The following is a 17,092-nucleotide window of genomic DNA, read 5'->3' as shown; positions in this document are numbered from 1 at the left end:
GGCGGGGGCTGCCGAGACCCCGCGCCCCCTCGCCCCCCTTCCGCGCCTCCTCAGGGGCCGCCGCCGGCCGCGGGACGCCAGGGGGCGCCCGAGCGCGCGGCTCGCCCGCGGCGGCGGCGGCGGCGAGCGGGGCCGAGCCTCCCGCGCCAGCCCCCGTCCCGCCGCCCGCGCGCCGCGGCAGCCAGAGCGCCGCGGCACCGCACGGCGCCGGGGCAGCCGCGCCGCTCCCCTCCGTCCCTCCGTGCCGGCGAGCTCCCCGCCTCGGCGAGCTGCGCCGGGCGCGCAGGGGCGAGGATGCTGCGCCGCGGGCGCGGGCGCGGGGCCGGGCGGCAGCGGCCGTGCCCGCTGCTCCTGCTGTCAGCGCTGCTCTGGCCGCCGGCGCTGGTGGCCTTCAACCTGGACGAGGAGAAGCTCACGGTGTACAGCGGGCCGCCGGGCAGCTACTTCGGCTACTCGGTGGATTTCTACGTCCCGGACCCCGGCACGTGAGTGGCGCCGCCGCCGGGCGGGCTGCGCGGGCGCGGCAGGCCCCGCGCCGGGTCTCCGCGCGGGGCGAGAGCGGCGGGGCGCCGCGCGGCGCCTCCCCCCGCCTCACGGCGGCTGCCCGCCTGCGTTGCAGGGTGAGCGTCCTGGTGGGAGCGCCCAAAGCCAACACCTCGCAGCCGGACATCGTGGAGGGGGGAGCGGTGTACCACTGCGCCTGGCCCGCCGCGCGCTGCACGCGGATCCCCTTCGACAACACCAGTAAGTCGGTCGCTGCCGCGGGCCGCCGGGCCGCGCGGGCCGCGGCTGGCAGGGCGCCGCGCCGGGAGCGGGCAGATGTGTGCTGCGGGGGGCGTCGGGTGGTCCCGGGGGCGTAACGGGAGCGTGACCCGCGGGATCAGCGCGCGGTTCGTCTCAGTAGCCGCTCTTTCTCTAGTGCTCGAATGAAAGTTGTTTCCAGCGGATTCCTCATTCCGAAAATATTTTTTTTTTCCTTTTAATGTCCCGAAGGCAAAAATCCAAAGCCCATGTCTCGCCTCTCCGGATCCTGCAGCGCACAGATTGTTAGTCCTCGGTGTTATTTTCAGCAAGGGGTTTTCTGTCTGTTCTGGTTGATGAAGTACCTCATGTGGCATGCTTCTTTAATTCTTTACAGAAAACAAGAATTTTCTTTGAGAATGTTGGAAGCTAGATGTGAACTGATTTAGGCACAATGCAGATAGATTATATCCATTTCCAAAATCCCAAGACAGATGTTTCTCATTTAATTAGAAAGAACACACATTTTAAACAATTCAGGCTGTTTATGTTTTCTGTTGTTTTCTCTTTATAGGTCTTAAAAATAATTTAAACCTAGTGTTTCCAGGGACATTAACACTGATTGGTTTAATTTAGGCAGATTTTGACACTTTAATCATTAAACAAAATTATGATTCTTTAGGTTATATTTAATCTTAGCATTTATGGTTTGTTTAAATGTGAACATAATACAATTCAGTCTTTTTCTAAGCGCACAGATTGAATTAGAAGAGCTTACTTAAATGTAGCACGTAAGCGGTGCAAATCTTCACCCCCTCTAGCTCGAGGCACACACACATCCTATTACTATGTTGGCATCCAGCAACTCTACTCAGGATGACAGCTCCTATTCTGAGAGCTTACAATGCAGTATTGCCTGTGTATCTGGCTACTTGGGCATGTAATACAGGGTATGGTTATATGTAAATGTAGATGTACAGACATACACAGTGGTCATACAGTATTTTTATTGTTATGTGTATGATATGTATATCTTTAAAACAGAGCTAACATTTCTGTATTTCCATCTTATAACTAAATAATTCATGTCGTAGAGGTGGAATATATTAATTGTACAAATTAATTTCAAGTTGGAATAGAAAACTTTCAGACCGAATGAAAATTCCATTGCATTTTAAAGGGGAATTTTGCAAAATGAATTAAAACCTAGTGATGAAACTTAGGCCAACATCTATCTTCCTGTGGCAAATTCCAGAAAAGGCCACTGATGAGGCTCGGGACAGCTCTCTTTTGGTAGAGATTACCATTTAGAGATACTATGCTCAGTATAGAGGCACACCAGCAGGCTGATGACTACATCAGCAAGGCTTTAGACTGTATCACACCACTTTCCAGGCAGGATGGAGAGCTTGGCACCTCCAAAGTGTGGTTCGTTCTATCTACCTGAAGCAGTTGTTTAAATCTTTTGGGAGTATTTCTCTTTCCAGTGGCTTTTGAGGGAGCCTAAGGACAGTTTCAGGACTGAGGATTAGATGCCTGACTTTTAGGTGAGGTGCAGCATTTAGAGCTGCTGACTCTCCTGCAGCTAAATTAAGCAGGATAGAGCCCATTGTATAGGAATAGATATAAATACACTGTACTTGGAGGTGTGATTGCAGCACAGGCAAGCTTAGCAGTGTTATCGTTAGCTGTCTAATTCAGGTACCAACAGCTGTAAAGGTGTCGTTTCACACAGTTCAGCACGGGCCAGCTGCCCTTGTATGCAAGAACCCCAGGAAGGTTTGCATGGCTTGTACCAAAGCCCATACAGATGTGTCCTTATGGCCAGCACCAAAAGGTCATCTCCCATAGACCTGCTATGACTCTTTGATTAAAGTGTGGATATACATTTCACGTCAGCTCCTTTAGCTCCAGAATACTTTACTTGCAGGAGCAAGTTTTCTGTTCCTTTCCACTATTCCCCCAAAGAGAGCAGTACACATGATAATTAGACTAGACGATAATATTTTAAATAGTTTGTTACACACAGTTCCTTTTGGAGCCTTTGACTACTACAGTGGGACATAGCTAATCCTTAATCAATATTAGGGGTAATTTCAGATTGTGGTTCTTTCCTGTACTCACTATGCCTTCTCCCTACAATATCCATGAGAAAAGCTGTTATTCCTGTTTTATATTTATATTCACATTTTTGTATTTATTCTGAGAAACAGAAAAAATCACTCTGGCTTGTCCAGGATCATACAGGAAGTTGGTGATGACACTGGGAACTGACTCTGGATCTTTTCATCCTACTCCAGTGCCTTAATCACAAGATTATCCTTTTTCCCAAAACAAAAATACCCAGTAATTATTACAAGACTGGGTATTCAACTCTTACAGCTTTAATTGTAAAGGGTAATGCTTCATGCCTCATAGGAGGTTTGTAAAAGTCTTGGAAAGGTTTTCTAAAACAGAAAGAATAGATAAACTGCTTCAGGGCTGGAAGATTTCATTTTGATGCATTTTTGTACAAAGCTTGCTTTTTAAGTACTTTTGTCTAGAATATAACCAAATATTATCAGCTCTTTCAGTTAGACTTAGAAAGCACAACAAAAGAAACAAAACTGATGAATAATTAACAGCATTCTTAATTAAGACCATAAGTTAAAATTGGGTGGAATTAGAAAGCAAGGGAGAATATTATGTAACGCTTAAATGGCAGTGTGATCCAACAAATACACACAGAATTGGATGGCTTCACCAAGGGGAAATCATGCTTAACCAATCTGATAGCCTTCTGTGATGGAAGGACTGGCTGGGTAGATGAGGGGAGAGCAGTGGATGTTGTCTACCTAGACTTCAGCAAGGCTTTCGACCCTGTCTCCCATAACATCCTCATAGACAAGCTCAGGAAGTGTGGGCTAGATGAGTGGACAGTGAGGTGGATTGAGAACTGGCTGAATGGCAGAGCTCAGAGGGTTGTGATCAGCGGTGCAGAGTCTAGTTGGAGGCCTGTAGCTAGCGGTGTCCCCCAGGGGTCAGTACTGGGTCCAGTCTTGTTCAACTTCTTCATCAATGACCTGGATGAAGGGACAGAGTGCACCCTCAGCAAGTCTGTCGACGATACAAAACTGGGAGGAGTGGCCGATACACCAGAGGGCTGTGCTGCCATTCAGAGAGACCTGGACAGGCTGGAGAGGTGGGCGGAGAGGAACCTCATGAAGTTCAACAAAGGGAAGTGCAGGGTCCTGCACCTGGGGAGGAATAACCCCATGCACCAGTAGAGGTTGTGGGTTGACCTGCTGGAAAGCAGCTCTGCTGAGAAGGACCTGGGAGTGCTGGTGGACACCAAGTTAAGCATGAGGCAGCAATGTGCCCTTGTGGCCAAGAAGGCCAATGGTATGCTGGGCTGCATCAGGAAGAGTGTTGCCAGCAGGTCGAGGGAGGTGATCCTCCCCCTCTACTCAGCCCTGGTGAGGCCCCATCTGGAGTGCTGCGTCCAGTTCTGGGCTCCCCAGTACAAGAGGGATGTGGCACTACTGGAGCAAGTCCAGCGAAGGGCCACAAAGATGATTAGGGGACTGGAGCATCTCTCTTATGAGGGAAGGCTGAGAGAGCTGGGCCTGTTTCACCTAGAGAAGAGAAGGCTGAGAGGAGATCTTATCAACGTGTACAAGTATCTGAAGGGAGGGTGTCGAGAGGATGGAGCCAGACTCTTTTCAGTGGTGCCGAGCGACAGGACACGAGGCAACGGGCACAAACTGAAACACAGGAAGATCTGTCTGAATATGAGGAAAAACTTCTTCACTGTGAGGGTGACAGATCACTGGAAGAGGTTGCCCAGAGAGGTTGTGGAGTCTCCTTCTCTGGAGATTTTCAAAATCTGCCTGGACGTGATCCTGTGCAACGTGCTCTAGGTGACCCTGCTTGAGCAGGGGAGTTGGACTAGATGATCTCCAGAGGTCCCTTCCAACCTCAACCATTCTGTGATTCTGTGTAATTTTTTAAATCAGTATTTTTCAGCCATGAGGGATCAATGGGGGGGACTCTAAAGGATTTGCAAGATAAAGGCAGATTCACATCTACTATATCCCAAGCTAGATAGGTGAAATTTCTGCAGGTCACAAAAATTGAAATTTCCCCTATAACATTAATATTGGATAGCCCAACAAATCCAAGTGGTTGAAAACCACTGGCTTAAAGTAATGCATGAGTATGAGAGCTTTTGACATGTTTTCAGTTTCTGGGGGCTGGATGCACAAATGTAATGCAGGCATTTTTTTTTCAATGCAAGTTATGTTCTCCCATTAAGGAGGCAATATATAGTGCACTTGGATGCTCTTTGCACTTTTACTGCCAACAACAGCCAACAGACTTCAGAAGCAGAAAAAGTTCAGTGAATGAGAGCACTTTTACCAGAAAGCCATAATAGTCCTTTTGATTTCCACACGACTGGAATGACCTCACAAGTAGTGAGTCTGCACAGGTAGTGTAGTGTATGGTTGCAAATGTGCAATTGCAAATCATTGCATAATCTCATAGTGCATGTGTTTTGCTTGTGGAAAGAAGTGTATAAGTGGGCACTTAGTTGGACAAGTGAGGCTTGTATGCAACTGTACAGACTATTTCACTGTTTCCCCAAGGAGAATAGACCTAATCTCAAGAAGGCTGCCTTCATCTGTAAGTGCTTTGATGCTATTTGTGTTAACAGTATTATTGTCTTCAGTTCTACTAAATGAAAAAAAATGAGGGGTCTGACAAGTATGCTGTGATGGCTTCAGTCAAGAACCTGGAAGTTTTTTAATATTGTGGTGTGACAAATGTGGCATTGGTCTGTAGTAGTTTACAGTTACTCCGTGTTTTACAGATATTGGGATGTGTACTGAATGATATGGGTAGATATGCCATATTATGGGGCTACAAAGTTAAATGAAAAAGGAAAAAACCTCTCTCCACAAGCATTTAAGATTTGTTAGGAGGAAAAGATGAGCAAGAACACACCCATGAGTCAGAGAAGAAAAAAAAAAGATAAAAATAAATGTGGTGAGTTCGCAAAGTATATATTGCCTCAGATAGAGGGGGGACTTTTTCAGAAAGTGATCTGAGGGAAACAAGTGAGTGATAGACACATTATGGAAAAACTCAGGCTTACTTAAGTTAAAATTGGGTGGTAAGCAATAGATAGGATAGGCTTGGGTATGGGCTGTTTTGTTGAAGAGTTCCTTTCTCTGTAAATGATATTTCTATTTTAAAAATAACTGAAGTTTTAGTTTTAAGAAAGCCATTCTATATTTCATGTCATAGACTTCTGAAGGGAGAATATGGGTGCTAAGCTTACCTGGACCTGTCATCCTGAACCTGGTGTAAGAAAACTGCGGATCTCTGCCCCAGCAGATCAGAGATCTGACACCTCAGAGTGACTAGCAAAGTGCAGCTTACCTTCCTGCCACCACACTGTGGCACTGAGGGCTAAACTCTGCTCTATGTCTCATGTAAGCCTTAAATGACAAAAGGCAAATCCGTGTGTGTTGTGAAGCTCTCTTGCTCCTTTTCTCTTGGAAACTAAAATCAAATGAGGCAGTAGACATTGTGTTGGTTACTAATGTAAAAACAACAGGAACAACTCAATATTCACCCAATTCTCAGTGAAAGATATGAAGCCACCTTTAAAAATATGTCATTACTTCTGAGTGCCATGTTCTAACTGTCAAACACAGACTGGGTTCCTTACTACTAGTACTGATAGTCAAAAAGGAGACTACACCTGAAATCATGGGGCTTTCTCTGTGGCATAGTACAACACTGTGTTAGGATGCCCAAGCTGGTCTGTGCTATGAGCAACTGCATAACTTGTGTTAATGTGGAATCGTGTGTGGGCTAAACTTCCTTGCTAAGAAGATCTTTTAGTTAGAGTTAGAACAAATGCAAGAATACCTGCAGCACATTCCTAAAATCAGTGCTGCTTAACTGAAATTGTTCTACAGGGGATTCTCCCAAGCTGACAGTAATCTCTCAGCTCACCTGTCTTTGTTCTTCAGAGCAATCAGTCCAGCGATTTCCAAAGCACTGAGGTGACTTAATTGCAAAATAACATCAATAATTAGTCTTCTTGTTGGAAAAGATTGTTTCTGACAAGGGACAGGGGGCAGAGGAGGAAAGGGACAAAGTTTTGATATGCATATGTGAGTTGAGCCCCCCTCCATCCACATGCAAGTCTAGTAACAGGGTATTCCCATATGGGTTGGCCAATGACACGGCCTTCAGCCAGGAAGGGGCTTTAGCGGGAACTCTCCATGTTTCCTGCTCCCTTGATACAGCATGGACTGTCTTTGTAGTCCCAAGTTTGCAGTTCTCTAAAGCTCCCTAAATATGGGAGACGGAGCAAAGACTCTGGGAAGAAACTGAGAGCATTGCCCCTGAAAGCGCAACCGGTGCTTTAACCTGCTTCATTGCAGCAGAGAACTAAGATAAAGGATAATGGAAGGGCTTTTAGTATCCCCTTACCCCAAGAGATACGGACTAAAGGGCAGAGATTCTTCTCACTTGTTTCCCTTCTTTTCCTCTCCCGTAACCCTGTCCTGCTGCATTGCAGTGTAAGGCTGTGATACTCTCTGAAACTTAATAAGAGGACAGGGGAACAAGGACTGGCATTATATCAGAGAGCTTTTATCTGGCTTTCCTCTCTTACCTACACAAAGCCAGCTTCTTCATTTCAGTTTCTCCATTATGAAATGAAGCTTACAATGACTATCTGCTTTAGCAGAGGTAAAATTACGTAGTCCTTGTGTTTAAACTGGGTGCTCTTCCTTTCTGCTGCCAGAAGAGGTAGCAGGAGAGCAACTTTTTCCCCTGCTTGGCTGACTGGGTAAATTCTGCAGCACTCAAAGCATCTTGCAGCCAGAAGCAAACTTAAATGCCCCCTGAAGTAAGCTATTGCATTTGAGATCTGTTAAAAAGCTAATAGTTCATATTTCAGAAGCTCATTTTTCACTGTAAATTGTCATGCATAACGCACTGTAACACATTCTTACCTTTTAAATTAAATTAACTGCCTTAAATGGGCAGAATTCATAGATACTCTTCCCCTAAGTTTCCAGGATTCACTGGGATGTTGTCTTTGCTGTCAGTGAACTTTAGCAGGTTTTGATCAAATAGGTTATATTTTCTAAACTAAATGGAGAAAATTTGAACAACCTCTGAAGAGGAACAGGAGAATGGAATATAGGTCAGCTCTGGCCAAGCGTGCAGTTGATAAAAAACAGGAGCTAGTCTGGCCAGAAGTTGAGCTGATTGTAACAGAACCTAGGTACTGTATAAGGAAAGGATGTATAGTGGGACCCAAGAGATTTAGTTACACAAAAAAATCATTAACTGTAAAGATGATAAGATTCTGGGGGAATTCTGTAATAAAACAGAATTTGCATCTCAAGAGAAAGTGCTGAGGGAGTTCATTGTACTTTTAAACGTTGACACATTTCAGTCAGCTATGCCAGTATGACTTTATCTGGAACCTCATAGTTCATGTGTAGCATTCTGATTTATAACAGACCTTTGTGGGTTTCTTTTATAAGTCTCAATCTTATCTAAAGAAGGGAAAAAATACCCTTAGCTATGTTAGTTCAAGCTCTGAGATCTTAATTAATTTTTGTTCAGATTGTACTTAGGCACAAAATCTTGTTGGGTTTGATAATTCCTTTTTCTTGACTCACGGAATGAAAGCCCAAATAAGGATCCCTGGGTTATGATCTATTAAATTAAAATAACTCCTATGAATAGAATCTAGGCACAATTAAGAAACATAAATCAATGTTTGCAGAATCAGATCAGTTTAAAAATAGAAGCAACTCTTCTCATCATCCAAATGATTTGGATGTCCTTACTGTCTCAAAACACTAGAAGCCACTTTTTTTCCCCAGTGTTAATACTGAAGGCAATTGCTTGGCTTGGTTCCCTAGATGGTATTTTATGTCTCTGTGATAGGCCTAATAACAGTGATCCTGCAACTGTTACTGACTTATCTTTGGTTAGCAATGTGTGGTACCATTTGAAACTTTTATGATACTGATACCAAAAAATGGCACCCTGCCATGGTGATAGGGGTGCCAAGACCATCTCTTTCTTCAGTTCTAGAATATGGGACCGTGTATCCCAGTACAAACCCCTCCTACTCTAACTTCCCTCCTGTGAGCCATGACCCTAAATGTTCAGCAGGACTGCTTTCAAGGTTAAATTAGGTTGCTCAGAGCCTTGTGTAGTCAACTATCCAGGGATAGAGATGCCACAACCTCTGTGGCAGTCTGTCCCAGTGTTTAATCACCTTCACTGTGAAGAGTTTTTTTCGTGTATCTAATCAGAATTTCCCTTGCTGCAACTTGTGTCTGTTGCCTTTTGTCCTTTTGCTGCATATCTCGAAGAAGAGTCTGTCCCCGTTTTCTCTCTACCTGTTAGGTATGGATGTAGTGCAATTACATACTCCTTTACTTTCTTCTCTTTCTCTAGGCTAAACAACTCCAACTCTTATCTGGTGTCTCAAAACTGTATATGGTGTTCCACATGTCACCTTTCATGTACCAAGTAGAGGGAGATAATCACTTTCCTTGACCTGTATGTATATATTTATATAAATTTAAATGTTTGTTATGTTTATATATTTTTATTTGCATATTATATAAATATATATAAATTAAAGTGATTATTCCCCTCCACTCTGCCTATATCTAATTATATATAAATATATATAATACATATTACATCTTATATACTTTTTATATATATATATGCCCAGATACATATATACACACGTACATATGCATATGTCAGAATGGGTATTTGAAGGCATTTGCCATCTTGGATGTAGTCTGGGTAGGTACAGATTACTGGGCCGGTTATAAGTGAGCCTGCTGCAGACGCCCAATTCATGGTCATCTATGTTTATCCATTACAGCACATACACACAAATACACACACACACACACACGCAGCATATAAAGATAATACTTTTTAAAGTTTCTGAAGAGTGAGAACTGACTTGAAAGAGTTGCAGATTATTATATTGCTGGGTTTGTTGCTTTGATTAAGAACATTGTTTTCCTGTGTTAATTTTGAGAAAAAATCCTGATTTGCTTTTGTTTATTTGAGTGTTTTCAAATTATAATAATGTTGCATTTTTAATTTTAGTTTTCAAGAACTGAATGAACCACAATGAATCGCTATTAGTGTTTGTATGTACATCTATTTAGTATGCAGATCCTGATTAATAGACACAAAGAAATGCTTGTAAGGGCAATGTTTGTTTGGTGCCTGTTTAACAGTTCATAATGTGCTCACTCAGTGAGTGAGATGAGACCAATCCCCTTAGAAAGGGCCAAATTTGGTCTAATGTGTCTAAATGATGGATTTTCAGTTGCACTCACTCCAGGCTCAGACTTTAATTCCTAAAAATGAGTCCTTGCATTGTTGTTCTTATATAGGTTTGCATTTTACTATCTGGATTCAGATTTTTCTATTTGTCAAGCTGCTGCTTTGGCAGCTTAAGGGACCACTTTCCTCACTCAAACAAATCTTCCAGTGACGGAAATGGACGGTCGTCATGACATGCAAGTGCTATAGGAACAGACATCAGGTGGAGTGTGGTCCACTGCAGCTTGGACTGCATTTGTGAGTGATAATAAAACAGCAGAGACTTGACTGATCGTAGCATACACCTCTTTCTGAAACTGTCTTCCATGACCCAGCTAACCACAGTACTACTGTGAGCTAGTATGCACCTACGCCTACCTATGCAAAATAATATGTGCCCTTAGGTAGCTCAGGGCTAGATGATTGGGCCCCACTGGCAAAATGGGTGAAGGAACACTGGTTTTGAGAATCAGTTTCACTATCTCCAGAGCTTCTTGAAAGCTGGATTGTGGAACAGTACCACTGTGTAGGAGACTTTAGGTTCCTGCAGCAGAAAATGAGATGCTTTTGGGCCACCAAAATGTGGTTTAAGAATGTCTTTGCACCCAAATGGTAGACTTAGTATCTCTGTGCTCCTTAAATACTCTTTGTTAGCTTGGCCTTAGCCTGCTATACGATCTTAGACAGTATAATCAAGAGGGACTCCAGGGCTGGGTTTCAGGCCAAATTTGCAAGTCGTTCGGACTGTTGACCATCTGGAACAGCTCCTGGGTTGGCTCTGAAGCAATCCAGCTGGTGCTCAGGCACTCCCTGCACTGCACTGCGGACAGGCTCAGGCGCTGTGTGCCCAGCCCAGCTGCTGCCTTGAAACCTAGCTATCCTTGCACTAGTGTCATGTATCATGATACAAGATAGTCTGGATTCCTTCTTGAAAGGGGCCACGCTTTCTCCTCTGGAAGAGAAGATGGTATTTTTATACAGCCTGAATTCAAGTCAAGTTTGAGCTGCTCACAGAGGTATAACTTCGCCTGTGGGTAAGGCAGAGTGTACACATAGCCTATGGCCCTCAGATCCCCATAAATATCATAGGGAGGATATTTCCCTGTCTTAAGGATATTGTCAGGATACATGCATGGAATTTTTTGAAACACTCGGATAACTGTTTTGAGGGGTGTAACAAAGACAGAAATAACAACTTTGTTGTTTCTAGAAACCTGGAGTGGGATTTATCTGAGTAAACAAAACATTTTTATCTGAGCCTAGTTTAAGTTGGTCATCTTTGGCTCTCTACAGTTAGTAAAAAAATTAGGTACTTCTATGCCATGATACTTCTGACCTTCTCAGATGTTTGCTTTAGGATGAGAACTGTGCCCTATGTTATACCCTCAGTTGTAAATGGAGTCTGGATGGCTAGTTCAGAAGTGGACATTTAGAGTGTCTTTAGTCAGAGGCTTGTCTAATTGAGTGAGATCGGTGCACAATAATGACAGTCCTTGTGTATCCGTACAAGTTCATTTTATATATACCTTCATTTTGGTAAAGTTATAGGGGAAGCAGTTGCTGTTTTAGAGTGATCTGAAATAGTGATTGGGTGTTATATACAAAAGACTGAGCTGTGTTTTAAGACACAACCTCAGAAATTTGGCAGATGACTCCACAGCTCCAGCCAGGATCTGGAGAAAAGGTGATTAGAGAGTTTTTGTCGAAAGATTTTTCTAGGGAAAAAAATTGATTATTTGAGTGTCTGTGGTGTTTTACTGATTATTTTATAGTGAAAATTGCATGCCACATGATGAAGGGTTCATATTACACCATATACCACTAATGGGGGGGGGGGTTCTTGCAGCTCTACTGGTAAATGCAGCTATGTTTTTTGTAAATACTGCAGAAACTTTTATCCTAGCCATTATCATGTGTTTGATTCCAGGGGACCGCTACATGCAAACAGTTGTCCTAGTTTTAAAACCTAACTTCTCCTCACATTTGAGTATACTTTGCCAGTAGACAAGTATGCTGTTTTGATTGAAAATGTAAGCTCTTTTCAAGTTAGAAAACTGGTCATGAGGATCCTTGGAGCCAGGCTAGCATTGGCTGCTGTAAGCCAACCATGGCTGATTTTCAAGCTTCAAAAGCTTTGTTTCTATCAAGACCTCATCTGTGGATTGATCATGTTAAGATCTGCTGAAGCATTAAAAGAAGAAAAAAGAAGCTTTTAAATTTTGAAAGGGTCTGGCTTCACTGGGAAAATTAATCAAAAGTAGTGTTGCCAGCAGCAACGTAAAAGTTGGCAGCTCCTACAATGCAGTGTGTGTCAAAGTTATTGTCTTCCACACTCTTAAAATTTAGGCCTAACTTAAGTAAAATGCATTTTAGAAATGAATATTTGTAGAGTGGTTTTATATTATTCATCCTGGGTTTTGAAGATCTAAATATTCCTGAAATTTACCTCTCTTTTGTGAGTGCTCTAAGCATGGGTTTCCATACGAGCTTCTGTAACTGGTGCAGCACAGAAATGCATAATTGTGTGAAGGAAGACGTTTTCCCAGAGACTTTTCAAACATTCACAGATTCATTCTCATTCAATTTTCTTCCATGCTTACTGGAAAAATATAGAGATAGAATCTCCTTGTTTTCCGGATATGAAGGATTTTTCTTTCTAATTCAGTTTATATTTGTAACATTTATGAGGTTTCCATGTGCTGAGGTAACTAGTGATACAACATCCTGGAAAAGAATGCAGATATCTCCTCTGTCCCCATCTGGCAAATTCCAGGAAGTGTTGGCTTTTTAAAGGTGACCATTATAGCAGCTGCATTTTCCCCTAGTTTTTAAAAATGTGTCTAAATCCATACAATATAATATGACATTACTTTTTTTCTTACATCCTAGGGTAGACAGTGTATGTTTTTATTTTCGCCTAGGGTGAATAAAAAGAATTGATTCTTGTGAAATACACCTTGACAGTAACCAGAAACAAACATAGGGAATGCAGATACAAGGGGAAAGGAGTAATACCCTGCTTATATATAAATTGAGAAGTTCATTAGGAATGACTGGTAAGGAAAGAGCATAGCTCATGAACATATGGGAAATCAGTTTACTTCAGAGAACTGAGGGCGAAAGGAAGGGATGTCTGCTTTTTATTAAAACCTGAAATGCATTATAATTGGCTTGAGTCTTTACCCAGATGACTTCTCTTAATGCTGACATCTGCAAAAGTGTATATAAAGTAACGTTAAGAAGCTGTCTCTTGTGGCAGTGTGTACACATGCAATTCAGTTAAAAACTAAGTCCTTTGCTATCTGTAATGCTGATCCTTGAATGGGCATGCTGAGAAATTTCATTTGTTTGATAAAAGCTAATTATGGTACATGCTTTTTTCACATGAAAAATTTCTATCACTCATGAAAAAAGTTTATAGATATTTTCACTCATTTTTGTAGAGATTCTTGTTCATTCTTCATCATGAATTCCAGGTAAACAAACTTTTTTGTGTGGGAAAGATAGGGTTTCTTTTTAGATTACTTTGTTCTGAAGTTTAAATGTAATTATTTTGAATATTCACATGTGGATTTCAGTGAGGCATTTTTCACTGACTAGTGAAAAGCTTAAATGATATTAAAATGGCCATTCCATATTAAAGTAATAGGAAGATGATAGTGGATGTAGTATAATTAATATATCCATTAGTCTGTTTGTTTGTATCTGTAATTCACAGGGTAATACTTTTTTAAATAAGCTGTCAACATACCGCTTCTTTCTTTGTCAGACAACAGGAAAATCAAAGTCAATGGCACCAGGGAACCTATTGAGTTTAAGACAAATCAGTGGTTTGGAGCAACAGTTAAAGCCCATAAAGAAAAAGTTGTGGTAAGTCTTATGCATTTGGTATTCATCTGGAGATAATGCTTATCTTTTTTCCAATGTATATTTTTAATAGCTCTCTGTGTATAGATTATAGAAAGAACTCTATGCTTTAGATTATGCATGTTATAAAACAGATGATGTATGTAACTCAGAAAATAAAAACAGTCTATAAAATCAGGTTGAGCTGAATGCTTGAAGATGATCCTTCTGGCATGTCAAACTAGCAGAATGCCATTTTATTGGTTATGGAAGCAGATGATGATTTTTTAACAAATAATGGAAATATTTTTTGAAATACAGAGTAACTGTGGTTGCTATATGCTTAAAATGTTTTTTTTTATTATGAAATTTTATGAGTAATGTTAAATGCAGAATTACCTAACAGAAGGCAAGAATCCATGCTGAAGATCAATTAATAAGAGGTCTTTCGTCACATTCACGTTCTTTTGAACAGCTGTGTCATAGTCTTGGTAAAAAAAGCTCTGAATCAGAGGATTGCTGTCAAAGCACAATGTCTATATTCCAGTTTCATAGAATATTTTCCCTGTACTGATAGAGGACCCCAGCATGGGCATTCATGCTGTTGTTTTGGGTTCTTTCTTAGGCCAAGTAGTTTTATTACTCTGTAAGGTAGTGGTGATGTTGCTTATACACAGACATTTTGTATTTACAATTTATGCACTAAAATTTACATTGGAAAGATTGCTAAAAAAGTGTTGTGATATGAATCATTAGTTTGGTGATATTTTATTACTTTTACAATTCCAAAGCAATAACTTTTGTCTGGGAATTTGTTTAACTGTTTCAATTATTACTTGATGGGAACAAGTATCTAAAGAAAATGCTTTCTCTTAAGTAGTATGTCTTGTTAACCCTAGAGAAGGATTTTGACATGAAACAGGTAATGAATAGAACATCACCCTCTTCTGTTACAGGACTAGCGTATACTGGTAATTCCCTGTCGCTTGTATTGATGTTATCACAGCCCTCAAATTTCATATTCAGTGCTTTCATATACCTCTCTTTGGTACATGCACTTTTTTATTTAAAAGTTAATTTAACAAATAAGATACCTGTAAGAGTAAACATTCTGTCATTTCTTAATTATCAATGTAAAAATTCTAAAAATAGCTGAGCACTCAGCTATTTTGTGCACTCTACTAAACAACAGTTCATAAACCAAAATAGCATAGTTCTTTGCCACCATTCACCAAATCTTATTCAAGTGAGGAGTGAGAAAAACTCATCACTGATAGATGTGCTGTGTCCATACTAAGCAAACTTTGTTTTGCTTCTGATAACTCTTCTCAGGCCTTTCTGGAACATGCATAGAGTCAACACTTTCCAGGCAAAAATTTGAACAGTGAAGCTAGAAAACTTTATGTTTAGGCTTTGTAGACTGAAAGAAGAAAAAGAAAACATTTCATGAAGCTGTTAGAGACTTTTTTTACTACAAACGCAATAGTAAACTGCATTAGTTCAATGTTTATGATTACATATAATTCCTATTTCAATCCATTTTGCTCAATGCACCTAAAATCACCCTCACAGGACATGTATTCCTCTTTGCTGCGCTCTGGTTTTGCTCTTTGGTATGTTTTAGTCTGTAAGCTGATCAAGGCAGGGGCATGTCTCAGAGTCTTACAAGTCCTTAAAGCAAAGTTCCAGAAGCTCTGAGTAGCACAGTGATTCATCCAGCTGGAACTGACTGCAGAATGAAGACTCGCATAGCTCTGTGAATAACAACAGTGCCTTGCCACAGGTAGACAGGTTTCTGGTTGGAAAAGTAAGACAAGGACATAAATAGAGAATTTGTCTGTATCTTACAGAGGCCAGGTTGTAGGGAGAAGTAATATCTTCCCCCCCCCCCCCCCCCCCCGCTGCAAATGAAAAGTTTTAGGGCACAGGAACCTTTGGAGAATGACTTACACACTTGAAAGCTTACCTGTTTTGTTTTTCCAGTTACTTGAGTTACTTTCAAAAAAGATACTGCTTCTCCCTACACACATCATATATCTTTTATCCTTGGACTGTCATGTTTGTAACACCGCTACCATAACACAGAAGATAAAATATTAGTTCATTAGCCAAACTTATTTAGCAAAAACCTGTTCACTGTCAGCCAAACTTTACATGTTAAGTATGGAAGACTGAAGAAGACTTACTCCCCAACTACTGAATGCATTATAGCCATATCATCTCCCTAAAGATTTGAACCAGGGATTCATTTACTGATAGACCATGACTGTGATAGAAATATGACATCTCAACAAATGTCCTTCTGCTCAGTAAAGCAGAAACATAGCAGTTCTGCTGCAACAACTATTGTCTTATGAATCCCCAGGACAGAAGTAGGGACCTCTTTATCCAAATATATGTGATCTACAGCTTAAATTCTGGGATCAAATCCTGTGCTGTGAGCAGTAACAGAGCAAGCATACTGTGCATGGGGCAGGCTGGGGGAGAATGTATAACATATACTTAACTATGAGTTGTACTCCCTGCTGAATTTCACCTGCTAAGGGCTAGAAGTGAAAGGTCAGGCTATGTTTTTCAGATTATAATTTCATTACAAGAAGTAGTGGTCCTGCATTTGCTTCTATCAATATGTTATCATCATTTCTACATGAATGATAGAATACCAGAGAGAGCCCTTGTAAATTGTTTAATAAAAAGTACATCTGCCAGATGCTTGAGTATATGAAAGGTATGTGTGACATGGTTCCTGTTTTGATAGGCTTGCGCTCCCTTATATCACTGGAGGACCCTTAAAGATAGCCCTGAGAAGGACCCTGTTGGCACCTGCTATGTTGCAATTCAGAACTTCAGTGCCTATGCTGAATACTCACCTTGTCGCAACAGTAAGTATTAATAGGAACCGCCTTGCATTGGAAGAATTGATATTGCATTCAGTGGTTTCATCTTTTCAATCTTGGTGCAGTTTTGGTTGAGTGAAAATTGCTACATAACATTATTGCTTTGAAGAAGGGTTTAAAGGAAAAATAGCATTGAATTATATGTCTGCAATTGGATGCTTTATCATATAATTGAAAGAGGAGAAATTAGGTAAATTAAGCTCATGCAGTTTTAGTGATGTGATATA

General features: G+C 41.4%; 1 protein-coding gene across 1 annotated transcript in view; it reads left to right on the top strand.

Annotated features, from left to right (window-relative positions):
- Positions 1-293: 293 nt before the first annotated feature.
- ITGA8 (integrin subunit alpha 8) overlaps positions 294-17,092 on the top strand; it is a 112,933-nt gene continuing 96,134 nt past the window's right edge. Inside the window, exons 1-4 of the mRNA XM_067291754.1 lie at positions 294-485; positions 620-744; positions 13,892-13,992; positions 16,727-16,850. Of these exons, the coding sequence (XP_067147855.1) occupies positions 295-485; positions 620-744; positions 13,892-13,992; positions 16,727-16,850 (541 nt within the window). The 5' untranslated portion in view covers position 294. The remainder of the gene's footprint in view (positions 486-619; positions 745-13,891; positions 13,993-16,726; positions 16,851-17,092) is intronic.

Source organism: Apteryx mantelli, chromosome 2, assembly GCF_036417845.1.
Source record: "Apteryx mantelli isolate bAptMan1 chromosome 2, bAptMan1.hap1, whole genome shotgun sequence".
NCBI lineage: Eukaryota > Metazoa > Chordata > Aves > Apterygiformes > Apterygidae > Apteryx > Apteryx mantelli.
The sequence above is the reverse complement of the archived record's forward strand: the minus strand, read 5'-3'. Positions and strand labels throughout refer to the sequence as shown.